The sequence below is a fragment of the Erythrolamprus reginae genome, chromosome 3, assembly GCF_031021105.1.
Source record: "Erythrolamprus reginae isolate rEryReg1 chromosome 3, rEryReg1.hap1, whole genome shotgun sequence".
Taxonomy (NCBI): domain Eukaryota; kingdom Metazoa; phylum Chordata; class Lepidosauria; order Squamata; family Dipsadidae; genus Erythrolamprus; species Erythrolamprus reginae.
The window spans coordinates 42,405,317-42,431,556 of record NC_091952.1 but is presented as its reverse complement, the minus strand read 5'-3'; the positions used below and the strand labels follow the sequence as shown (position 1 = coordinate 42,431,556).

The 26,240-nt window shown below is 44.4% G+C and overlaps 1 protein-coding gene and 1 long non-coding RNA gene across 3 annotated transcripts in view; one reads left to right on the top strand and one right to left on the bottom strand.

Moving 5' to 3' along the window:
- The window catches only part of LOC139163802 (uncharacterized), a 53,675-nt gene extending 39,032 nt beyond the window's left edge, over window positions 1-14,643 (top strand). The window contains exon 2 of the long non-coding RNA XR_011558525.1: window positions 13,590-14,643. This is a non-coding gene — a long non-coding RNA (uncharacterized lncRNA). The remainder of the gene's footprint in view (window positions 1-13,589) is intronic.
- The window catches only part of LOC139163798 (arf-GAP with SH3 domain, ANK repeat and PH domain-containing protein 1-like), a 58,645-nt gene that overhangs the window by 27,114 nt on the left and 5,291 nt on the right, over window positions 1-26,240 (bottom strand). For both annotated transcript variants that reach the window (XM_070744963.1, XM_070744964.1), the window contains exons 2-8: window positions 26,068-26,140; window positions 23,197-23,342; window positions 20,529-20,594; window positions 13,384-13,433; window positions 13,156-13,285; window positions 2,848-2,933; window positions 2,067-2,142 (exon numbers count right to left, since the gene is read on the bottom strand). In XM_070744963.1, the coding sequence (XP_070601064.1) occupies window positions 2,067-2,142; window positions 2,848-2,933; window positions 13,156-13,285; window positions 13,384-13,433; window positions 20,529-20,594; window positions 23,197-23,342; window positions 26,068-26,140 (627 nt within the window). The remainder of the gene's footprint in view (window positions 1-2,066; window positions 2,143-2,847; window positions 2,934-13,155; window positions 13,286-13,383; window positions 13,434-20,528; window positions 20,595-23,196; window positions 23,343-26,067; window positions 26,141-26,240) is intronic.

The following is a 26,240-nucleotide window of genomic DNA, read 5'->3' as shown; positions in this document are numbered from 1 at the left end:
TAACACACAATTTTAACCCCAGTTAAGATAACTTATTTAATGCCAACACCATTTGTTCCAAGTCTGTTCAGATGCTTGCAATTCGAAATTATGCCTTCTCAATCCTTCTTCACTGTTCCACACACTTGAAAGGGATTAAGTTAAGATTAAAATGAGATGTTCAGACTACATAATACAGCATATAAAATCTGTCCAGAAGGAAAAGGAAGTTTATTTATTACATTTATATGCCACCCACCTCCTTGATACATTGACTGTGGGCAGCTTACAGTTATAAAAAGACAAATAGAAAAGCAATTAAATGCTAAAACTACTCAAAAAACTAAAACCAAGAAGGTGGACAGCATGGAGATGACATCTTCTTACCCCATCAACCAACTCTTGCAGTGAGAGCTTCCCCCAGGGACCCAAGCCAATTGGCAAAACCAAGCTTTAATACCCTTCTGGAAGCCAAAAGGCTAAGTTACATGTCTTTTCATGCAACTATTTTGCCTTTTATGCTGAACTTAATTATTAAGTTGGAAGTATTTGTTATGGATTTGGCCTGCAAACCATCCAATTAGTACATATGCACTTCCCTGAAGATATATTCAAGAAACCGGTTGAATGTGATTTTAGGGTGGAGGATTTTTTTGGAACCTTCAACCTAAGTTTGGCTCACCAGTTTTCAGGCACAAACAGTCAAGTCCACACATATAGTGTTTCAAGCTAACTATACTGTTCAAAAAAATAAAGGGAACATTCAAATAACACATCCTAAATCTGAATGAATGAAATATTCTCATTGGATACTTTGTTCTGTACAAAGTTGAAGGTGCACAGCAGCATATGGAATTGATTGTCAATCAGTGTTGCTTTCTAAGTGGACAGTTTGATTTCACAGAAGTTTGATTGACTTGGAGTTATATTTATTTATTATTTATTTATTAATCAGATTTGTATGCCGCCCCTCTCCGTAGACTCGGGGCAGCTAACAACAATCATAATACAATGTAAACAAATCTAATATTTAAGTTAATTTAAAAAACCCCAATTTAAGAAACCAATCATACGTACTGACATACCATGCATAAATTTTATAAGCCTAGGGGGAAGGGAAAGTCTCAATTCCCCCATGCCTGACGACAGAGGTGGGTTTTAATATTGTGTTGTTTAAGTGTTCCCTTTATTTTTTTGAGCAGTGTACTTAATTTTATTCCACTTATAGGAATCTTGCAGTCTGTTTGCCTTTTCTTGGGAACAAATTGATAAGGTCAATGGAACTTAGAGGGTAGGTTAGGACTAGGTATCATACTGTAATTCCCCTTTGGTTGTTTTCCAATATCAGTGTTGCATACCTGCATGGTTATAATATGGTACACGTAGTGCAGAACTCTACATATTTAGCATGTCCACTCTAGCTGAGTGACATGCTAGAAACTGCACAAAATCAACGCATTAGGGCAAAAGTTAGATTTTATTTCATTTTAGATTAAAAAATAAACATAATATTTTCAAATCGTAATTGTTCAGTAATACTTCTCAGTGGCTTCTGCAAGTTCTTGAAACTTTAAGTTACAACCTCCAATCCCTTTACACATGTGAAGTTCCAAGTCTTTAATGTGGAGACTTCATGCCCAGGACTTCAGGTTTTGTGAAACTGTTGCAATGCATCATGCATGAGAAGGAAAATCCAGAATGAGAATGAAAGGCTAAGTTGATAGGCTCTTTCCTACATTATTTACAAGGATTCGGGGCATGTAAGCTTTAGTTCAGGGTTTCTCAACCTCCACAGCTTTAAGATATCTGGACTTCAACGGCCAGAATTCTCCATCCAGAGAAACTGCTATTAATATTAGCTATATTATGTTCAAAGAAACTAGCTTCAAAATATGATTTCTGGAGATAGCTTGCTAATACAAATCTTAGTCATGCTAAATACAACTAAGAATCTGATTAACTAAAAGTAGAGTGAAAACTTTGAACTTCTCTTTCGAAAGCATTTTGTTTCTGCTTAAGACTTGTCAGAACTTGTGTTTTAACCTGATGTGAAATTTTGATCTATCAATTCCATATTATATACTTACACTCTGAACCTCAGGAGTTAATTTCTCTATAAATTGCTTGTGCTTCTCTGTTGCCTTTAAACATTTCTGGAAGAAACTGATAGAAAAATACCATGAAACCAAAGTAAAAAAAAAGTATGTTCAGTTCATACCATTGGACTCTATATTTTCAGTGAAGTCTTTCCAATTACCATCGCAACTGCTAACCTCAATATGTTGGAAATGATGCTTGATCAGCAGAAAGAAGATGGGAAGTGGGAAGAGAGGAGGATACCTTCCCATCAGTGGATAAGTTATTAGACAGACAGTAAAGCAAGAGTGGGTAACTGATTGTCCAGAAGGTCTCTAAGGCTCAAGTGAAACTATTTAATTTGTTGTGATATTGCATGCAGTATAGAGCTAGTAAGAAATCAATTCTGACTCAGATGCAACTATGAGAATGATGAGATCCAGGATTTGAACTGCTGTAAGGATCTCATCTGCAAGGATAAGATTGCTTACCCATAACAGAGTAAAATGTACAATATAGAATAAAATACATTTCTGCCATAGATCAGTGTTTCCCAACCTTGGTAACTTGAAGATATCTGGACTTCAACTCCCAGAATTCCCCAGCCAGATGGCTGGGGAATTCTGGGAGTTGAAGTCCAGATATCTTCAAGTTGCCGAAGTTGGGAAACACTGCCATAGATTCACATTTTCTAAAGCTTTTGCAACAAAATAATGTGTATTTAAACTGATCTAATATCTTTGCTACTAATCATTGTGAAGAATGAAAAAGTAGAAAATGAACAGCACTTACTTGAACTGGGAGTTGCAGTGCTTGGTGTTATTCTGCAGCAAGTCAACTCCTTTCTTGGTTTTAAGCTCGTTCACTTTAATTAGGTACTGGAAGGAAAGGTTACATAGCTGAGTTTTTGAGCTACATTCTCATTTGTTTGCTTAGCCCTCCTCTGTTCTTGAGGGCAGTTCTACACCCGTACAGAGTTATACTTTGCAGTTCTTTCTTTTTAACTTATGCAGAGAGTATATGATCATCTTTGCTTTACATAAACTCAAAAGCAATTATACTTGTGTTGAAGTAATTTAAATTTATTTTTATGGTTTGTCTTTTAAATTCTCTGAAAGGCAGAGCTTACGTAGGTGTTTATTAAACCAAATGTTACGTTTATAATTCCCAAGCATTAAAATACACTTATTTCCAATAACTAGCAGGGGGAAAAAATTAATTGATACGTAGTGGTGATTATGGTAGTACGGTAGAAATAAGATCTAAAGAACTGTAATTGAGTTTTAACCAAATATTGAAAGTATTGTATATTCTCAGAGATTGAAGGATGCTTTAAAAATGAAAACCTCAATGTTAAAGGAATTATCTTCAAGGATATGAATTGACAAATTAAAAATGAACATAATTTGGAATAAATTAAAATAGTTGGATCCAGATTCTCCTATAATATCAACTGAAGCGGTTTCTTCAATTTGAAGAGGAAATTGGGCACAAAACAGGAAGTTATTTTTGCCACCGCCTCTTCATTGCAGCTGTATATTCATTATGCTGCTTTTTGAAATCCACTACAGATAGTCCTCAACTTATGACCACAATTTAGCCCAGAATAATGGCTGTACATTGTGGAGGTTATTCAGTGAGGTGCCCACATAATTGACTTCCCTAATGACCATAACCTGGCTCTCCCTATGGTGGTCATTAAGTGACTATGAGATTCATTAAGTAGAGCATGGGGTGCCTCAAACACTGGGGAAAGACTGGAAGAGGCCAAGGCCCACAATATACACCACCCTATCTTATCCACCTGCCCCTAATTTGCCAGATCCTCCCCAGTCTCTCCTTACAAATTTCCCACACCCTTGGATCTCTTTCCCCCAATCATGCGTCAGTTCACTTGCCTTTTCTAAGATTACTTTTTGAAAAAAGAAAAAAGAATCCCTCTGGAGGCGGGAAACGGCCTGTTTCCCAACTTCTGATGGGCCCAGTAGGCTCATGTTTTGCCCTTTCCAGGCTTCAAAGGCTTCCAAATGCACGTTGGAGCTGAGCTAAGGCAACAGCTCGCATACCAGCAGATATGGCTTTGCGTGCCACCTCTAGCACCCATGCCATAGGTTCACCATCACTGAAATAAGTTGTGACAGGGAGTGAGAAGATCCAAGAAAGACTTAATGAACTCAATCTGTATAGTCTGGAGCAGTGTTTCCCAACCTTTTTTGAGCCGCGGCACATTATTCATATTTTCAAAATCCTGGGGAACATTGAAAGGGGGGGGGCGGGGGGGGAGCGGGCTAAAGACAAGTTTGGACAAAAAAACCCTCTCTCTCCCTCCCTTTCACTCTATTTCTCCCTCTTTCTCTCTTTTCCTTCCTTTCCTTCTTTCTCTCTCTCCATCCCTCTTTCTTTCTTCCTCTCTTTTTTGCTCTCTTTCTCTCTTTCTCCTTCCCTTCCTCTATGTCTTTCTCTCTCCCTTGTTCTCTCTCTCTCTCTCTGACTCTCTGTCTCTCTTGCTATCTCTTTCTTGCTTTTTTCTCTCTCTCTTTCACTGTCTTGCTATATGTCTCTTTCTTTCTCTTTGCCTCTCTTGCTATCTCTCTTTCTTTCTCTCTCTTTCTCTCTTTCTCTCTCTCTTACTATGTCTCTCTTTCTTTCTCTTTCTCTTTCTCTCTCTCTCTCTCTGCCTCTCTTGCTAAGTCTCTCTTTTTCTCTTGCTATGTCTCTCTTTCTTTTTCTCTCTGCCTCTCTTGCTATGTCTCTCTTTCTCTCTCTCTCTCTTTCTCTGCCTCTCTTGCTGTCTCTCTTTCTTGCTCTGTCTCTCTTTCTCTGCCTCTCTTGCTATGTCTCTCTTTCTTTCTCTCTCTGCCTCTCTTATATGTCTCTCTTTCTTTCTCTCTCTCTCTCTCTCAGCTGACTGCAAGCGGGAGCCTGACGGCGGCAGCTGGACGTGCTGCTGGACACCGTATATGCCAGGCCCGCAGCGCCAGCATGTACGACGTCCAGCAGCACATCCAACCGCCACCGTCAGGGCTCCCGCTTGCAGTCAGCTGAGAGAGAGAGAGAGAGAGCGCTCCCTCTCGCCGCCGCCTGGAGCTCCCTCTCGCTGCCGCCATCTCCCCGCGACTGCCTGCGGCCGCTGCAGCCACACACACCCCGCGCTCCCACCGCCAGTGCCCTCCCACCGGGCCACAAAGGACACTTGCCGCCGACGCCAGGGAAGCTCCAGCTGGGCGGGGCGCTGCCGGTACTTCCGTCCTGGGGCTCCCGCTCGCAGCTGTCCCCCGGCTCCTGCTCGATGCCGCGGTTTTTGGCGCTCTCCTGCTGGGCCCCAAAGGAAGGCGGGAAAAAGGCGCGAAGAATGGAGCTCTCCTACTTCCTGCCTTCCTTCTTTGGGGCCCAGCAGGAGAGCGCCGAAAACTGCGGCATCGAGCAGGAGCCGGGGGACAGCTGCGAGCGGGAGCTCCAGGTCAGCACCGGCAGCACCCCACCCAGATGGAGCTTGGCGGCACACCTGGCGGTGTCTCGCGGCACACCGGTTAGGAAACGCTGGTCTGGAGGACAGAAGGAAAAGGGGGGACATGATCGAAACATTTAAATATGTTAAAGGGTTAAATAAGGTTCAGGAGGGAAGTGTTTTTAATAGGAAAGTGAACACAAGAACAAGGGGACACAATCTGAAGTTAGTTGGGGGAAAGATCAAAAGCAACATGAGAAAATATTATTTTACTGAAAGAGTAAGTAGATCCTTGGAACAAACTTCCAGCAGACGTGGTTGGTAAATCCACAGTAACTGAATTTAAACATGCCTGGGATAAACATATATCCATCCTAAGATAAAAATACAGGAAATAGTATAAGGGCAGACTAGATGGATCATGAGGTCTTTTTTCTGCCGTCAGTCTTCTATGTTTCTATGTTTCTAAGAATATGGGGCCCAATGGAGGGGGGACCAGGTCCAAGGCCTGTGGAAACCAAGCCAGGAGCGAGATATAAGCCTTCTGACACTGAATTGTAAACATCCAAAACAACCAGGCTCAGAGAGCACCAAGGATTCAATAGGATGGAGTTAGCAGAGTCTCAACCATTTCTTATTTATTTATTTATTTATTTATTTATTTATTTATTTAGTTGGTTAGTTGGTAGTTGGTTAGTTGGTTAGTTGGTTAGTTGGTTAGTTGGTTAGTTGGTTAGTTGGTTAGTTAGCTAGTTAGTCCAATACGCAATGAGGGTTTTAGTGGGTATATTATCGCCGGCTCGACTTACCGGCCACGGCGCTTTTGCTGAAGGGCCGGGCAGACACCGGACTCTTCATGGCGGCCGCCATTTTGTTTTCGGCCGAAATCTCGCAAGACGAGATTTCGGCCGGGAAAGCCAGGCCCACGTGGCCTGGAATGACGTGGGGACCGGGCGGGGCTTGCTGGCCCTATTTAAGGGCCGCAGGCCCTGGGCCAAGCCCGTTCGCCCGGACCCAGTCAAAGGAGCAGACACTTGGCTGTCTGCTCCTGGAGCCTTTCGGCGGCCGCGTGGAGGCGGCCGTCGCTTTGGAGGCCTCGTTGGCGGCTGGAGGTGGCCTGCTCGTCGTGTGGCAGCAGGCTTCGGCCCATCCGAGGCTGGCGGTCTGCCCATCTTCCGAGGAGCTCTGGGGCAGCAACGGGCTTGCGGAGGAGTCCCGTGTGAGGCCTCCCACCCCCACCCAGATGAAAGGCGGCCGCGTGTTGCGGTCGCCATTTTGAGAGCCTCATCGGAGGCTCGGGGGAATGGTTTGGTGGGCCTCGGGTCCGGCAGGAAGGCCAGGCCTGGTACCGTTTGGCTGTTGCCCCCCCCTAGTTCTGGGGGGGGGGATCGTTCTGGAAGCCCCCTTGGGGACGTGGGGGGCTCGGGCGGAGGGCTCGCGTGTGCGGCCCCTCCCGTTTCGTGGCCCCCGAAAAACAAGAACATAAATACACATAAAAAATAAAAAAAATGGAGGACAGTTGGGCCCGTGGCGGCAGCTTCTTGCTGCTGCGCTGCCTGTTTGGGCAGAGGCCTTTTGCTGCCCTCTTGGGGCCCGGGTGGCCCCGGTTCCTTCATGGGTAAAATTAAATAAATGTGTTTGTATCATTCGCATTTACTTATTTTTGCTGATTTTCATTATTCAACCACTATTCCCTCTTTCACCAAAAAGGGAAACATAAAGACAAGAACCAAAACATAGATTTTGCCATGCTAAAATCAGAATGATTTGCAGACCGAAAGCTTTCATATAAATATACAAGATTATATTAATAATAATGGGACTGATGATGGTTGCAATTATTTCACATATTTATATGGAACCATGGACATGGCAAGAGAGACCCATTGATCCCTCTGGTCTGCCCTTGTTCTGTTCTGTATTTTATCTTGGGATGGATATATGTTTATCCCAGGCATGTTTGAATTCTGTTGCTGTGGATTCATCTGCCGGGCCTGCTGGAGGTTTGTTCCAGGCCTTTGCTATTTTAGTGAAGTCCTGGACAAACTTCAGTACAGTTATGGTCTAACTTAATTATTTAAATATTGTTGCCACTCGGTCCCAGTTTCTTGGGGTTTTTTGTTTCGGGGGGGGGGGGACACCTGTACCCAGGTTTGGCCCCCCCCCTGGCTCCTAGTGCAGGGACACAGGCCCCTGGGGCTGCTTTTGCCGGGGCCTGGTGTGTCGGGGGCGGGGGGTTTGACCCCGCCATGCCAGGCTGTAGGGCCTTCGCCCCTTCTGATGGCTTACCCGTCGGGGCCAGGTTGATTGGACCTGGGGGCCACCACAGTGTGGGACCCGTTCACTGCATGTCATGGGTTTGCTGCAGAGGGGTTTGTTTTCCCCCTTTTGTATGTACAGCCATGCGTGTGGGAAGGCGGGCTCCCATGCCGCTTCAATGTGCCCCTGCCCCTAAAAGGGGACGGTTAGGAGGGAAGGGGGTCCAGGGTACAAACCCCACCTACTGGGGGGAAAGCTGGGCCCTGCCCAATTAATTTACAAAACAACAACAACATTGGGGTTGGTTGAGGGACGACCACCCTCGCTCGAGAGCGGCCGCTCTCTTGCTAGGTTTCTCCAAGGGATTCAGGATCCCTTACATGGGTTCGAGCAAGCCTTTGGGTTCAACAACCACAGGTTGGTTGTGGGGCATGACGGCATTGTTCGGTCCGGAATTGCATAAGAGGTGGCCATGGGGAGGGGCCTTGGGCCCTTCCCGGAGCCGCCCTTCCCGAATCTTGGGGTCTCCCCAGTAGGGGGGTCCCCTGCAAGGTGGGTGATGAATTTAGGTTGATTCACCACTTGTCTTTTCTTAAAAGGGAGTCAGTGAAGGATTTCGTTCCTGGCGAACTTTAGTCCGGCTCGCATCCTTTGATGCGGTCGTGGCCATGGTAAGGCAGTGTGGGGTTGGAGCCCTTATGGATAAATGCGACATTAAGTCAGCATCCCGGCTCTTCCCCATGCACCCGGACGGCTTCGGGCTTTTGGGCTTCCATTTCATAGGTGTTTTTATGTGGTCGGGGTTTTACCCACGGGTGGCTCCGTCTCATGCTCTCTTTTGGGAGAGCTCGAGCACCTTCTTGGAGTGGGCGCTCAGGAGGCGCAGCGGTCTGGGCTCGGCGTTCACTACCTCGAGGGTTTCTTGGTGGCGGGGACTGCGCGGGCAGAGCACTGCTTTGCTCTGCGGCGGGTCTTCGAAGCCCTTTGGCTCTGTTGGGGGTGCCTTTAGCCCCTGCGGGGACTGAGGGCCCCGCCACCGGGATTACCTTCCTCGGTATTGAATTGGACTCTGAGGTGCAATCTTCTAGATTGCCCCTGGACCAGTTGACTAAAATTAGGGATAACCATGGTATCGGTTCTGGGCTGCAGGAAGGTCACCCTTTGGCAGCTCCAGAAACTAGTTGGGATACTTAATTGCCCGCCGGGTCGTGGTGCCGGGCAGGGGTTTTTTCTAGGTGGTTATATGCTGCGATGAAGGGGCTCCGTTGCCCCATCATCGTACCCGCTTATGTGCAGGGGTCAGGGCTGACCTCTGCGGGTGGCGGGAGTCTTTGAAAGTTTTAGGGGTTGTCTTTTTGGAGGCAAGAGCTTCTTTTGGAAGCTGTATTGCAGTTGTGTTCTGATGCTGCAGGGACCTGTGTAGGTGCAGGGTTGTGTTAGGTGGCCAGCGGTGCTGGTCTGAGTGGCCTCCAGAATGGAGGGCCTCTTCATTGGTAAGGATTTGACCTTTTTTGGGAGCTCTTCCCCTTGATAGTGGCCCTAGAGCTTTGGGGTGAGCAGTTTAGGGCAAGACTGTGCATTTTGGTGCGACAGCCTTGTGGTTGTCCACGTTGTGAACGCCCTGTCCTCTAAGAGTGACAGGGTCATGCAGCTTTTTCGCCATTTTGTGCACAGGTCCTTGTCCCTGAACACATTGTTTTTGTCTAGGCATGTCCCCGGGTTAGATAACGGGGTTGCTGACGCCTTGTCCCGTGGTCAGTTGTCCCGGTTTCGGACCCTGGCCCCGTGGGCACGTGTGTCGCCAGAGGTTTTTCCTGTCCACCTTTGGAGCCTGGGTGGGCTCCTGGGCAGTGGAGAGTAGAGGCTTGCTGGGCTACGGCATTCTCGGGAGTGTCTGGCACCCTGGGGGGCTTAGCAGCAGGCGGGTGAAGAGTTTGGGGATTGCAGGCAGTATACGGGTTACCCCTATAGCTGGCCTGCCCCAGTTGTGTACCCGGCCATATTTGTGTCCAGCTTAGGCAGCGTGGCCTTTCAGTTAGGACGTTTATGGTCCAGGTTGGCCGGCTTCGCCTTTTGTCTAAGGCGGGGGCGGGGTTATTGATTTACGGTGACTTCCGCATTGTGATGGTGCCGGAAGGTTGGGCCAGGGCCTTGTCGCAGGCCGTCAGGTCATTTTGTACCTTCCACCTCATTACCTCAGTTAGGTGGGGCTAGTATGTAGGGTTTGGCCAGGCCAAGTATGGATCCCGCCATTAGGGAACGTTGTTCTCGAGAGGCGCTGCCACTAGTGCGGTACCGGCGTTCTCGATACGGAGGATTCGGGGAAGTCGACCGCTGGCGGTCAACGGCCTGTTTTAGGGTACGAACGGCCTGTTGAGGGTCCGGGGTAAGATCTTAGGCCAGGTTCCCCTTTGGTCCCTTTCTATTCGACCCCGCCAGGACGCAACCGAGGGTGTTGCTTTGGGTCATGAGCGCTCCGAGACCACTCAGCAACAAGGTACCGTCGGGGGTGGGGACCCTGCCGTCGTGGCGGCTGGGTCCTTGTTGTCTGGCGGGGAGACGGGGTGTGCGGTGGGACGGGCGTTTCTACCGCTATTGCTGGGAGGGCGGCATCCCATTGCTGCGCCCAGGTGGGCCTGGGAGGGCGGCATCCCATTGCTGCGCCCAGGAGGTGCTGGGAGGGCGGCATCCCATTGCTGCGCCCAGGTGGTGTCGGGGGGCGGCATCCCATTGCTGCCCCAGTTGGGCTGGGAGGGCGGCATTTCATTGCTGCGCCCAGTCGGTGGCCAGGGGCGGCATCCCATTGTTGCGCTCAGAGGTGTGCTGGGAGGGCGGCATCCCATTGCTGCGCCCAGTTGGTGCTGGGAGGGCGGCATCCCATTGCTGCGCCCAGTCGGTGCCGGGGATCGGCATCCCATTGCTGCGCCTGGATGTGTGCTGGGAGGGCGGCATTCCATTGCTGCGCCCAGTTGGTGCTGGGAGGGCGGCATCCCATTGCTGCGCCCAGTTAGTTCCGGGGGCGGCATCCCATTGCTGTGCCTGGATGTGTGCTGGGAGGGCGGCATCCCATTGCTGCGCCCAGTCGGTGCTGGGAGGGCGGCATCCCATTGCTGCGCCCAGTTAGTGCCGGGGGCGGCATCCCATTGCTGTGCCTGGTTGTGTGCTGGGAGGGCGGCATCCCATTGCTGCGCCCAGTTGGTGCTGGGAGGGCGGCATCCCATTGCTGCGCCCAGATGGTACTGGGAGGGCTGCATCCTCTGGCGGCGCCCCGGTGGTGGGTCTTGCACCTTGTGGCAAGGACCTGTGTGGGCCTGGGGGTCTACTTTAGATCTGCCAGGCTCGCGTTGCCTGCGGTGGCTTCGCACTGTGTGCCCCTCCACGCAGGGGGGTCGTCGAGATCCTCACGGGGATCGCCTGGTGGGACGCCATTTCCCTTAGGGCCCTTCACCGGGTTAGGAGGGGAGTTAAGGCCCTGGGTACGGTAGTCAGAGGGTTAGGCGGGGTGGTTGTGGCCCATCCCCGCATCACCATAGATCAGCTGTGGCTTTACCTGGCTGCTGGTCTTCCTCTGTCAGATCTGAGGAACACCACTTTTTTACAGGACCTGCAGTGTCTCTGCGTGAGCTGGCGCAGTTAGAGGGGGGAGTCGGGGGGCCAAGATAGAGATCTGACCCCCGCTCCGTGGCAGGTTAGGGGCGGAAATCTGGGTGGTGGTTCAGCAACTGCGCGTTCTCCCTTGGGCATCTTTGGGGATGATTGACAGGTTCTCTCCAAGCTCATGGTGGGTGCTACCTGCGCACTTGGGGGGAACCTGTCTTTGGGTCCCGCTATTGAAGTCCCAGGGTAGGGGTGAGCCGGCGGGACCCCCCTCATGCGAGTGCATGGCAGGGTCTCAGGTGAGGGAGAGGTCCCTCACCTGGACCAGCATCGACTACGCCCTTAGTTGCCCAGGAATGTTGACCTTTTACGTCATTTCCGCCCCGGAAGTGTTTGTTTGACCCTGCAGGTCCACTGTTTCCGGGTCATAGTTGAATATGTTGATTTATGCAAATTTATGCTAATTCATGCTAATTTAATTAATAAATTATGCAAATTTATTTTAATAAAAATGACCCAAGTTTAAATCCAGCTCTGGTGTCCGTGTCGTTACTCCGTCTCTTCTGCAATATCGCCGGCTCGACTTACCGGCCACGGCGCTTTTGCTGAAGGGCCGGGCAGACACCGGACTCTTCATGGCGGCCGCCATTTTGTTTTCGGCCGAAATCTCGCGAGACGAGATTTCGGCCGGGAAAGCCAGGCCCACGTGGCCTGGAATGACGTGGGGACCGGGCGGGGCTTGCTGGCCCTATTTAAGGGCCGCAGGCCCTGGGCCAAGCCCGTTCGCCCGGACCCAGTCAAAGGAGCAGACACCCACCCGCCCTTCCCTAATTTGCAGTGTGCTATTGGTGGGTCGCCCTCGGGGGCCGAATGGGAATTTTTTGCAGCCTCGCCCATTTGGCATGGCTGTTTTTTCGCCCATTCCACACTGGGGAGATGGATGTGCGGTTAGGGGGTGCTTGCATTCAATAGGTTAATTGGCTTACCTTTGGTCATTTGGGTAGGCAGGTTAGGGGCGGAAATCTGGGTGGTGGTTCAGCAACTGCGCGTTCTCCCTTGGGCATCTTTGGGGATGATTGACAGGTTCTCTCCAAGCTCATGGTGGGTGCTACCTGCGCACTTGGGGGGAACCTGTCTTTGGGTCCCGCTATTGAAGTCCCAGGGTAGGGGTGAGCCGGCGGGACCCCCCTCATGCGAGTGCATGGCAGGGTCTCAGGTGAGGGAGAGGTCCCTCACCTGGACCAGCATCGACTACGCCCTTAGTTGCCCAGGAATGTTGACCTTTTACGTCATTTCCGCCCCGGAAGTGTTTGTTTGACCCTGCAGGTCCACTGTTTCCGGGTCATAGTTGAATATGTTGATTTATGCAAATTTATGCTAATTCATGCTAATTTAATTAATAAATTATGCAAATTTATTTTAATAAAAATGACCCAAGTTTAAATCCAGCTCTGGTGTCCGTGTCGTTACTCCGTCTCTTCTGCAAATCTATATACACATAGTAAAATACATGATGAAGGTTATAGAGGAGATACTCATAGTAAAATATATCTAAGAAATAATAGAAAAGAAGATATAGGAATAGAACATATCAATGAAAGAATAGAAGAAGAGATATAGGAATAGAAGAAAGGTATAGGAGATATAGGAGAGCAATAGGACAGGGGACGGAAGGCACTCTAGTGCACTCGTATCATATTGTAGAGGTATCATGCCTAAGGTCCTGCCTAAGCTGAAAGAAAGACAGATTCAGGACCTCTTTCCTGAGAAGAAACCTCACCATCTGCCTGCCTCACCTCACACATATGTAACTGGAACATCCTTCGCTCTTTTTCCATCTCCTCCGCAATCTCTCCTCCAGCAACTTCTGTCCTTACCATTCCGTACTGTTTTGCCAGCTCGCGCTTTTCTTTCTCTATCTTTGCACTCAAGTAGAGAGAAAGCAATGTTAGGCATTTGAATAAAATCACCTCGTAATAAAGTAGTGTTACTTTTGTAAAGAGGATAATATCAAACCAACTTACAGTTTGCTTTCATAGTCCTTCCAAGCTTTTTCAAAAGGCTTTTTAAAATCCTATTAAGAGATGAAGCAATACTTTAATGCTGCATTTGACCTTTTATTCTATTTTTCTACTTCCAAATAATTTTACATTGCTAAGCCGTTAACATGAATGTGTTTGTGTGTCAAGCATTCCCTTTAATTTTTAATTTTCTTCTTTTAATCATTAAGGTGACCAAACACTCACCAGCTTCAACACTTCTTCACCTCTCTCCAGTACAAATTCTTAGATCAATGAGGCAGTCCACAATCTCTTCAATCAATCAGTTCAATTGTGGCCGTCCCAGCTAATGATGGCAAGATCGTATTTCCTCAGCTGCTGGCTGGGAGGCTGGTGTTGGCTCCCTGGGGGGGTTGCAAGCCCCTGCTGACCACCGACTTGTGCTTTTCTTTCCCTCTGGCCCTCCAGAACGGATCTGACCTGGTTTTGGTTGGTTATAGAATCCCAATCCGAATGGCTGGGATTCGGGAGTGCCCGCAGAGTACAGGGAACTCCATATCACTGCAACATTGGCCATGCCCCTCTCAAGCTAAGCTGTTCTATTAACATGAACATCTTTGTATGTCAAACATTCCAATTGCTCTGATTCTCTTTACCTTCAGTTATTATCCGATTTAGTTATTGCGATTAATCTGTTTAACATGATTAGTGTCTGTTGTGGTTCAGTCTGGGACCCCTCCGGGAATGGCTGACCTTCTGTCGGTTTCCAGCTCAGAGGGAGAGGCTGAGGAACAGGAGGTGCAGACTGACGAGGAAGAGGAATCCCAGGCTGAAGAAGAAGGACAGCCAGAGTCCCACCAGGGGGAGCTCTCCCCAGCAAGCAGCCTGGATTCCTTAGGGGAAAATGCTCAAGACATCATAGATATGCGACAAAGGAGAGCTAATCAGAGACGGACTCAATTGGCTAAGTATTTCCAGCATTAGAGGTCACAGCTGGGTTTGGGTGTGGTGCTCTTGGGAAAGGATAAAAGGCGGACCCACCCTTCCTGGCTTGTGGAGTTTTATCTTGGAGATTCGTGAGACCTGTCTGTGAACTTTGGTGGCTTACAATCCTGGTTTGTGCCTTGGACTATTGAAACCTTGGGGGGGGGGGGTGCCAGCAAGAAGCTTGTGGTATTGACTGGACATCAGGACCCTGCTGTAACGTATTATAGCTTGTCTGTTGTGAAGACAGGTTTTCCTTTGTGCTTATTTTTTCCAGCTATAAAATACTTTTGGCTTTTACCAGAGTGTCTGGCTGTTTTTTCAGTTGGTGTTGAGGTCTGGGAAAACCCAGACAGAACAGTGTCTAAGACATATTTCCCCTTTATAGAATACTTTACAGTATGCTACATCATTATGGCATAATATTGATACTAAAAAAATAATTGTTTCAACTAATCAATTACTAAAATAGAAATTTGGAATGACCAACCCTCAAGATGTCTGACTGTACTCACCAGACCTAATTAGTACCTTTTCTGACAGAAGCTACACATACTTGATAGTTTCAACTCTGACTATCAGAGATAAAATCTGAGACTAGATACAGTACTTGCAAAAGCTCCTGTGCTATAGTTCCCTCTTCTATGGTTCCCTCTTCTAACAGCGGAAACAATATACAGTAGTCCCTCGCTATACCGCGCTTCACCTACTGCGGCTTCACTTCATCGCGGGTTTCTGAGGAAGTCGATTGGCAGATTTAAACAGCCCGCCGAACTTGATCAGCAGGTTTTTCAAAAAAAATATATATCTAAAATTGTAAATACTGTATTTAAATACTGTATCTAAAATAAATACTGTGTGGGAAGGGTTTATAAACACTTAAAACAATGAAAACTTACCAAACAATTACAATATAAATACTTAAATAAGTACTATCAGTCGATAAATTCCCCATCGCAGATTTCACCTATCGCGGCCAGGTCTGGAACATAACACCAGCGATAGGTGAGGGACTACTGTACAGAAAAAGAGCCACCACATTTTCAATGAGTTTGAAAACCTACCCACAGATGAAATAAATATCAATTTTGTTTAGTGTGTGGCCCCATAGAGAGTGAATTCTTTCTGGTCATCAGCGTTTCCAAATTCCCTTTTCCAGACAGTTATATTAAAAGTTTATCCACCAGTCTTGAATTGACATAAAAGTAATCTGGAATGCATTTTTCTGCGCCAATCAGCTCCAGAGCAATCTGTTATGGATTCTGCCCTAACTGGCAACAGCAATGAAGTTGGTGATAGGTGCCATCTTTATTATTGCAGAAATTAAGGAAAGGGATTAGTGGATTTCCCCCAACATATTTCTCCAGGACTCTGTTGAGCACCAAGAGAAATTACAACCAAATTGACTGGGAGGCCCTTGCTGCTGTTGCTAGGGCAAAACATTTCCATGAATACTTTTACAGGAGGCATTTTGAGCTGATCACTGACCATCATGGCACCGGACCAGGGTATCTACGAGACCGCCTTCTGCCGCATGAATCCCAGCGACCGGTTAGGTCCCATAGAGTGGGCCTTCTCCGGGTCCCGTCAACAAAACAATGTCATTTGGCGGGGCCCAGGGGAAAAGCCTTCTCTGTGGCGGCCCCGGCCCTCTGGAACCAACTCCCCCCGGAGATTAGAATTGCCCCCACCCTCCTCGCCTTTTGTAAGCTCCTTAAAACCCATCTCTGCCGTCAGGCATGGGGGAACTGAGATATTCTTTCCCCCTAGGCCTTTACAATTTATGCATGTTATGTTTGTTTGTAGGGATGTTTGGTTTTTATAATAAGGGTTTTTAGTTGTTTTAGCATTGGATTTATATGATGTTTTTTATTACTGTTGTTAGCCGCCCCGAGTCTACGGAGAGGGGCGGGATACAAATCCAATAAATAATAATAATAATAATAATAATAATAATAATAATAATAATAATCAGCCCTTATTAGGGCTCCTAGTGGGGAACACACCCACACCAGACACTCTTCCTCCAACAATGCTGAGATGGTGTTTATTTCTTGCTGCCTATTCTTATACACTAAAATACCGATTGAGCAAGGCCATGGAGAACGCAGATGCCTTGAGCCACTGCACCTTGCCAGACTTGATGGACGATCTCACTCTGGGTGTTCCAATCCTGTTGATTGACTCTGCTGGGGTTGATCACGGTGGCGGACATTGCAGCGGAAACAACCAAAGATGTGGAATTCTGTACTATTTTGACTTGGATGAGAAGGGGGTAGCATAGAGGCCAGTAAAATCCGACCTCCAACTTTATGCAAAAAGACAACATGAAATAGCAGTACAAGGGGGGTGTCATTATGGGGTGAACATGTCTTTGCTCCTCTGTTGCTACGAGAGGATATTCTAAGGGTGTTACACAAAGGGAGTTATACGAAGGGCACCCAGAAGTGGTCAGGATGGAAGTACTGTTACGGAGCTATGTGTGGTGGCTCAATATGGACAAACACATAGAGGACTGGTTTGCAGGTTATACACTGTGCCAGGAATCTAGAGCTTTTCCCCCAGAATCCCCTGTCTACGAGTGGGAACAACCCAGGGCCCTGTGGTCACGCATACACATGGATTTTGCGGGTACATTTCATGGGCAAACAATTCTAATAGTAGTCGACACATGTTCAAAATGTTTTAAGGATGCAGAGCACAACATCAGAGGTGGTCATTGAAGTCCTAAGAAAATTATTTGCCACACACGGGTTGCCGGATATAATAGTTTCAGACAATGGGCCGCAGCTAACATCAACACCATTCAAAGGATTCCTAGCCAGTCTGGGAATCAAACATACACTGATCACTCCCTTCAAGCTGATCAGCAATGGCCTAGCAGAATGCATAGTTAGGGTCACCAAGGAGGCCCTAGGTCCGATCGGTCCAGGAGATTGGCAGGCCCACATAGACAAACTCTTAACAACATAACACATAACCCCTAATACAGCCACAGAAAAAAACCATCTGGAATTTCTAATGGACCAGAAACTCTGGTCTGTCCTCAACAGGTTACACCCAAGTTACTGAAATGAAATGGAAAGTTTCAATATGGTGAAAATAAAAACATTTGAAATAAATGATCCAGTATATGCAAGAAACTTTGCCGTGAGTTCCCTGTGGCTACCTGGGAAAGTCCGGAAAATAACAGGCCCCAAATCATACATAATAGGCCTGAGGGATGGCGGAACCTGGAGGCACCATGTGGATCAACTATGGAACTGCCGGCCATTAAACGCCAACTAGGAAACAGGCCTACCCCCTAACAATGTTCTCCCTACAGCTACAACTAACTTCCAAAAGCTGTACACTTATCTTTTGACCTGGAGGCACCACCCAGTGACAACAAGGAGTTCTGCTCAGATGAATCTGACACATTGGGTGAGCAGAAGGTTCTAGAGAGGGAGCCAGATAGAGAAAACACGTCCCCTCCGGCCTCAGCAAACGCCCCAACTGAACTGCGCTGGTCAACTAGAGCAGTTAAACTTCCTATGTATTTAGATGATTACGTATGCTAATTTATGCATTGACCTAAAGGGGAAGGGAGGTTATGTTCTGAGAAGCTGGGAGGTTTTCACTCCAATCCAACAAGGCTCCTTCCCAAAAGGGCTCTCTCTGCCAAAAGCAGGCAGGGGCTGATGTTTGCTCACTAAAACCCCCAACACTTTACCCTTAGATTATCTACGGTTGACCTATCCAGATTCCTAAGAGGTCAGTAAGGGGCGAGTACAAGTGCACTAGAGTGCCTTCCGTCCCCTGTCCTATTGCTCTCCTATATCTCCTATACCTTTCTTCTATTCCTATATCTCTTCTTCTATTCTTTCATTGATATGTTCTATTACTATATCTTCTTTTCTATTATTTCATAGATATATTTTACTATGAGTATCTCCCCTATAACCTTCATCATGTATTTTACTATGTGTATATTGATATATACCCACTAAAACCCTCATTGTGTATTGGACAAAATTAATAAATAATAAATAAATAAATAAATAAATAAACTATAACCAATAAAGAGCTGAAGGCTCACTGCCAATCTCCTGCCTCTTCAGTATCTAAACTCGACACATCTCATCTTACCAAATCATCCATTCAGTGAAACAATTGAAATAAATGAGAATTGCCAGTCTGCAGTGACAAGTCCCCATTGCAATCCCCAATGGATGGCAAGGAAGCTCATCAAAGTTAGACTGCACTTTCTTTTAATAATCTCCATTATTTCTGCCACACCGAATTGCTATATATGCATATTGCGAGAAATTCAGCCTACCAGCTGCTCTATTAAAATGAGAATTAATACAATATACCAACATTGCAAGTGGCATAAGTAGAGGTTTAAAATTTCACCTTTCATTGCCTTGAAGTAGTAAAAGATTACAAATATTCTATTTGTTAAGTTTGATTAATTGAGATCATGCAGGTCTGAACAGAAACTTAAGTTTAAAAGTAAGTTTAATTTGTTAACATACTAGTTGATCTAAGAAAGTCCATTCTTTAATCAGTTTCAGCCCAATTGTATGCCTTAAAAAATGAACTTGATCCCTTGATGTTTTCAAATTATCCATATAAAAACATTTTCGGTTAGTTTTATCTGCGTATTTAGAAATTTTGTAATTTTCCCTATCACTTCCTCACAAATGAAATACCACAGCTTTGCAACAGATTGTATTTCTCAGAAACTAAGGATATTGTCCACAACTGCCCAAAATAATTATCAGAAAAGTAGTCTGTGTAAAAGGGGGCTTTGCAAGAAAACAATTTCAGGAACAGGAATTTGAGCATATTGTCATGAGTGAAATAGGATGAAAAGTGTGAGCTGGATCCTACAATATGTTGTGAGTGGTGCATGACCAGGTCAGTTAGTCACAGATTCTGAAGAGGATGAACTGGGCCCATCTTGGTACCCTAGGCCAGTGTTCTGGACAACTGAGTCAGATAATGAGAGTGAGGGGGAGTTGGAACCTGAGGAACCTCTAGAGACTGTAGAAACCACAATGATGGTATTGTCTGAGTCAGAGGAGGAGGAAGACATTGGAGATCAGGAGCCCACATTAAATGCCCAGGTCAGAAGGTCACAAAGCAGACAGGAATATCTTTATGGGCAAAAGTTCAGAAAGTGAGTCTATGAAAGAAAGTCTAGACAGTTATATCTCTAGGAAACAGTTGACCACACCCAGACAGGATATTAAGGAGGATTTCTGGGTAATGGAGTGTGGTGTTGCAATGTTCATAACGGTAGCAGTCCTAGATTTAGAGCTGGGGTGGTGCAGCAGATAGAGTGCTGTACTGCAGGCCACTGAAGCTGACTATAGATCTGTAGGTCAGCGGTTCAAATCTCATCAACAGCCTTCCATCCTTCCGAGGTGGGTAAAATGAGGACCCGGATTGTGGGGGTAATGTGCTGGCTCTGTTAAAAAGTGCTATTGCTAACATGTTGTAAGCCGCCCTGAGTCTAAGGAGAAGGGCAGCAATCAAATCAAATCAAATCAAATCAATCAAATCAAATCAAATCATAGATAGATAGATAGATAGATAGATAGATAGATAGATAGATAGATAGATAGACAGACAAACAAATAGACAAACAAATAAACAAACAAGTAAACAAGTAAATAAACAAACAAACAAACAAATAAATAAATAAATAAACAAATAAGCAAATAAACAAATAAAATAATTCAAGAAATGACACGCTGGCAACCTGCTATTATGCTTCTAAATTCATTGGGCAGAGCTGCAACTGTGTGAGAAAACCTGGAGAATTTTAATGTGTACATGTGTAACCAAAGAACCTTTATCTTACTGAGGATTGATAATTAACTTTGAATCTGGGCGGCTGCCCGGACATTTATCTCTGATCCAATTTAACATGAAAAGCTGCCAAGATGGGCTGAAATGCATGGGTTTGCTTGTATAAATCCTGCTTGTTATATACAAGGGTGTTATTTGAAATCTCAGCGCGTGGATTCTCCCTTTGTTCCGATCCGGATAGGCCAGAGCAGAACACAATATAGGAAAGCAATTTTTGAAACTATAGGGTGATTCTTTTAGAAACCATGAAATAACATTTTGAAAATGCACAAGCAGATGACTTGCTTTAATACACATTCTACAATCTATTTCCAGCATCAACTCACCCCTTTGAAATCTCCCTTGATCAGTGAATCCAGAGAAAACTGAATATTGTGATAGAGGCTCAGCAACTGAAAAACAAAGTTTATTATGTAGTTGGCAGGTAATAAGTGCTCTTTCCTAATTAAGAAGAGAACATTGAAAACTGTTGTAATAACTTACATTAAAGTATGCTGTATAATGTGGGCTATTATGTAGGATGCTTTCAGACAACCGATGTTTATAGACATTAAGAGCCAAGACTAGCAAGCAGCTGTTCTCTTATAATGTCTAGTCCTCATAATTATATTTATGAGGTAGGGGAGGTGATTTAAGAGTCGCCTCGAGAAGGGTGGCATAGAAATCTCATAACTAAATAATAATAATAATAATAATAATAATAATAATAATAATAATAACAACAACAACAACAACCATCGGAATTGACAAAATCTCCATCTGTCAATTGCAAAAGGCCGCTTTACTGGGATCGGCAAACATAATGTTTGGTTTTTTATATTAATGGGTTTTTAATCGTTTTTAGTATTGGATTATTATTGTACACTGTTTTATGATTGCTGTTAGCCGCCCCGAGTCTTCGGAGAGGGGCGGCATATAAATAAATAAATAAATAAATAAATAAATAAATAAATGAATGAATGAATGAATGAATGAATGAATGAATGAATGAATGAATAAATAAATAAATAAATAAATAAATAAATAAATAAATAAATAATAAATAATAAATAATAAATAATAAATAATAAATAAATAAATAAATAAATAAATAAATAAATAATAAATAAATAATAAATAAATAAATAAATAATAAATAAATAAATAATAAATAAATAAATAAATAAATAAATAAATAAATAAATAAATAAATAAATAAATCGCCGCTACATCATGCAATCCTAGGTGCTTAGGAAGTGCCCGACTGGTGATGAAATACGAACTCCAGCATAGTGATCTCATTTGCTGTGTTGTACTGACATAATAATCCGAAATCCAGCATAGTGATTTTGTTTGCTGTGTTGTATTGACATAATAATAATAATAATAATAATAATAATAATTTATTAGATTTGTATGGTGCTCCTCTCCGAAGATAAAATAAATAAATAAGAACCTCCCCTAAAAACAATCAGATTCAGCAGTACTAAAACAAGGATAGAAGCAGGCAATGCCAGTCCCAGAGCCAGATTTTGCCAGATTATGCTCATGGCAAAAATAGTATCATGAGAACATTAATTCAGAAGTAGAACAGCTAAAGATTTATTTATTTGTTTATTAGATTTGTATGCCACCCCTCACTGGCCTTTAAGCCAGTGGTTCTTAACCTTTCTAATGCCGTGACCCCTTAATACAGTTCCTCATGTTGTGGTGACCCCCAACCATAAGTCTAGCACCAATTCTCCCAACTTTAAGCTGATTGGCAGGAAGGCCAGAGGGACACCCCCACTGTAAAAGCTTGATTGGTCGGATTGTAAAAATATGTTTCAAGGCGCCAGAATAGAAGCTTTGTTCCTAACACCATGGGAAATTTGTCTTTTCCCATGGTCTTAGGCAACCCCTGTGAAATGGTCGTTCGACCCCAAAGGGGTCCTGACCCCCAGATTGAGAACCACTGCTTTAAGCGGTGTATCCTCCGGGTTGGAATTAAGATGAAGGAAAGTCTTGAGGACATACCTTTAAACCCAGGATTGAGTTGGAGTCTAGATGGGAATTTTGGTATAATTTTAAAATATGAACATTGCAGTTAAAATTCTTAAACATTTGTCCCCAACCTAATCCCTGTCCCAGGTTCCCCAAATGCTGAGCATGGGCTTTGGTCCACAAAAAAATTGACTACCCATGTATGGAAAGCATAAAAATGTTCCACTGCTCCCTATGATGAATAAATGTATTAAGCACATTTTCCCTTTTTATATCTAGGATATTATTTAACCATGTAAATTTCCTGACACCTGTGGTCAGATTTTGCACAGATCAGTGAGATATTTGATTTCCTGAAATGCAATTAATGCCAACTATCATGACAAAGAGCAGGAAAGACCTCTCCATGGCCCTCCAGATCAGTGATGGCATCCTACGGGTACGGTCAGATATGCAGAATCGGTAGAAAAAATTTCAATTCTTTTCTTTTTCCCCCCCTTCTGGGCTCTGGGTATATTTTTCCTATCATGCTAAATGAGGTTGAAGGTATATAATTTTAGAAGAGCTGTGCATATCTTTGTGTGTGTACATGCACTTTATATAGTAGATAATGTATACTTTTGTGTGCCAGTGTGTAATATGTATATATACATATAGCATATCTACATATAATTAAATAAAAAAATTGGATGTTCAGTAATAGTAAGGGAAATTGTATCTCTTTGAGGCGAGGAGAGGCCAGGCCCCCTAACTCTAACCCAAATCCTTGAGGTAAGTGACGTCAAGTTGGCCACCTTTAAGCCAGTCACATGATCTTTAAGCCACCCCCACTCACATGATTGTCAAGCCACTCCCACCTGGTCACATGGCCAGCAAGCCACACTCACAAAATAAGCCACAGTGTGGTAGTAAAATTTTTTGCAGCCCTTCACTGCTCCAGATGTTGTTGGAAAACAATGCCCAGTAAACCCAACAGTAGGGCATAGGAACCCTTTCCTCAGAAAACGAGAGGTCAGATGGATGGGGCAGTACCAGGCTCTTGATGGCATCTAGCAGCTCTTGTGAATATGAAGCAAAGGTGGTAAAAGCTTCAGACAGCTTTTCATCTCCAGTGTTGTGATAATTTCCTGAAAATTTCTCCAGGGAAGTAATATGAGCTTCTAAGTGGCTAATGAGATCTGCAGAAATAAATAAAAAAAGGCATTTGAATGTTCTTGCACGTCTTTCTCTGAGGCAAACAATGTTGTATTACAAAAGGAAATCTGGAAACGTTGGCAGGAGCCCATTTCATTTATCTTAACGGCCCTAAAACCCACATGAATATAATATACTGTAGCAATAGTCTGGAATTTAGCAAATGGAACTGTACTTTGGGAAGGATGTGGGATGCAGCATGAAGATAAGGATGTACCACTGGTCTGAAGTCTGTTAAAAAGCACAGCGGGAGAGTATGTGTGGTCTTCCCTGCAGATCAGTTCCCTTAATGGTCCTCTTGGGTTGTAAATGATTTTGCGCAGTGATGGGTTGTAAATGATTTTGCTACTGATTTGCACACACACCCATGAGCAGAAGCATCCCAGGCGGGTGGGCAGAAACAGTCCAAAACAGGAGCAACCCATCACTGCCATGGTGGTAAGGGCAGATAAGAGCTGGAGTTCCCTGCCAAATGTGGAGTTACATATTGCCAAATGGTGATCCTTTACAACAAAGATTGTGTTCTAATAAAATACGATACCTTCATCTTTTCTCATCTGGAACTAATAACTTCCAAATGTATCCCGAATGGGAAATTTATCTACAAGAGGAATCCAAAGACAGAAAGGAGGTATAATGACAAAGGGATCACACAGAGAGAGAGAACTGGTCAGGGGTGAAGGAAGCACTTTTGGAATATGTTGTGGTTAGCTCTGGCCCAGCTCCTGCCCCAAGGAATGTGCAGGTGGATGTGGGGGAAACATCCACATGCCACAGGCCTGTTTTGCTCCCGATGGAATCTGCCGACAAAGCCTCCTCTGACCAAGGAAGCGTGAGTGACAGGGAATTGGCAGACAGCCCAGGAGGAGATCAATCATCTGTATCATCCTTGGATTCTGAACAAGAATTAATGACACATCCACGCTTGCGTAGAGTGATGCATAGAAGACAACAACTGAAGGATTATTACAAGAGAAAATGAGGCCACCTGTGGTTGGGTGGGGCTGCTGTAATTAGTGCTACAGATAAAAGTGCAGCCTGGTGTTTTAACCTCATGGCAGTTTATCTGATTCATTGTTTCGTCAAGATCGTGGTTTTTGTGCTGTTCAAGATTGTGTGTGGACTCTCTGCACTTTAGAATTGGACTCAATTTCCCAGTTATTAGGTGAGCAATTGGATTGCATTTAACCTGTGCCTTGTGTGCACCAGAAAATCCCTTTGACATTTAAAAGGGGAGCTGTTTCTGTTTTTCTGTTTATAAAAACTTTTGGGTTTTCCTTTTATCGTGTGGTGTGTGTCTTCCTGGACTAATTATCCTGTAATTACAGGCGGTTGAAACACGCTTGCAGAACAGAATATAGTTTCTCTTTCAGAAATTAATGATAACATGGTAATGTCCATGATTGTGCTGTTTGTTTTTGGAATCAATTTGTTTATAAAAGCACTTGTCTGATCTAATTTCTTTGAAGGAATATTACAGACACTTTGACTGTATTTACACTGTGGGAATGTCTCCTAAGGTCATCAGGATGGCAAGTGGTACCATAATGTTATGGCATCTTCATACAAAAATACAAATTATATAATTTGTGTCAATTGTGGACATGTGATGCCTATGATTGCATAAACTAAGTTTGATTCTGACTTATTGTAGTGTATGAATCTAGCCATTCTGACTGCTAAGTCATGGTTTATGGTTAATAAACCTGGAATTCACTACCTGTCTCTGTCGTTTCTTCCCCTGACCCCCAAATCTTCAGCCTTACATTATCTATAGTTGACTTCTCCCCTTTTCTAAGAGGTCTGAAAGGGGCATGCATAAGTGCACCATTGTGCCCACCATCCCTGTCCTACTGTCTTTTTATGCTTTCTATCACTACTTTCTACACTGCTCGAAAAAATAAAGGTAGCACTTAAACAACACAATATAACTCCAAGTAAATCAAACTTCTGTGAAATCAAACTGTCCACTTAGGAAGCAACACTGATTGACAATCAATTTCACATGCTGTTGTGCACATTAGCTTTGTACAGAACAAAGTATTCAATGAGAATATTTCATTTATTCAGATCTAGGATGTGTTATTTGAGTGTTCCCTTTATTTTTTTGAGTAGTATACTTATGTTAATACAAACTATAATTCTATATTTCTTTGACAGATAGATAGATAGATAGAAAGAAAGAAAGAAAGAAAGAAAGAAAGAAAGAAAATCAGGCTAAAGGGTCTATTCAACAATTCACAGTTAAAACAAACTGTTTGTTTTGTGAATCCAGCCTTTTTATTGCATACACAGATATGTTTTTAAGCAGAGTGCATATATTTAATTTGCTGCACCCAAAAGAGTTCTTAAAACCCACCTCTGCCATCAGGCATGGGGGACTTGAGACATCTCCCCCTGGCCTATATAATTTATGCATGGTATGTTTGTGTGTGTGTCTTGCTTTTTAAATAAGGAGTTTTTAGAGACTTTTTAATATTAGATTTGTGATACTTTGTTTTTTATTATTGTTGTGAGCCGCCCCAAGTCTGCGGAGAGGGGCGGCATACAAATCTAATAAATAAATAAATAAATCTGTATTTTTTAGGAATTGAGAGAAAGACCTAAATGAATTAGTGTTTTTAAAAACTCCTTAGACATAAGAAATATCATTCTGGCCTGCTTGATTGGGCTGCCTTATTTACATCCCATTTCTTGTTGTATTCTGACCTTGTCCAGTGGTGTGTTCTGCTTTGACCGCTTTCCTCATTTTTTGCAGAACAATTCGATCTGAATCCAAGTCCTAAAATTATGAAAAAAGGAAGATTAAACATATGTTCTGTTCTGCCCATAACTACAGTCACAGCAATTGGGTAAAGAATGTTAATGCAGAGTTACCGACA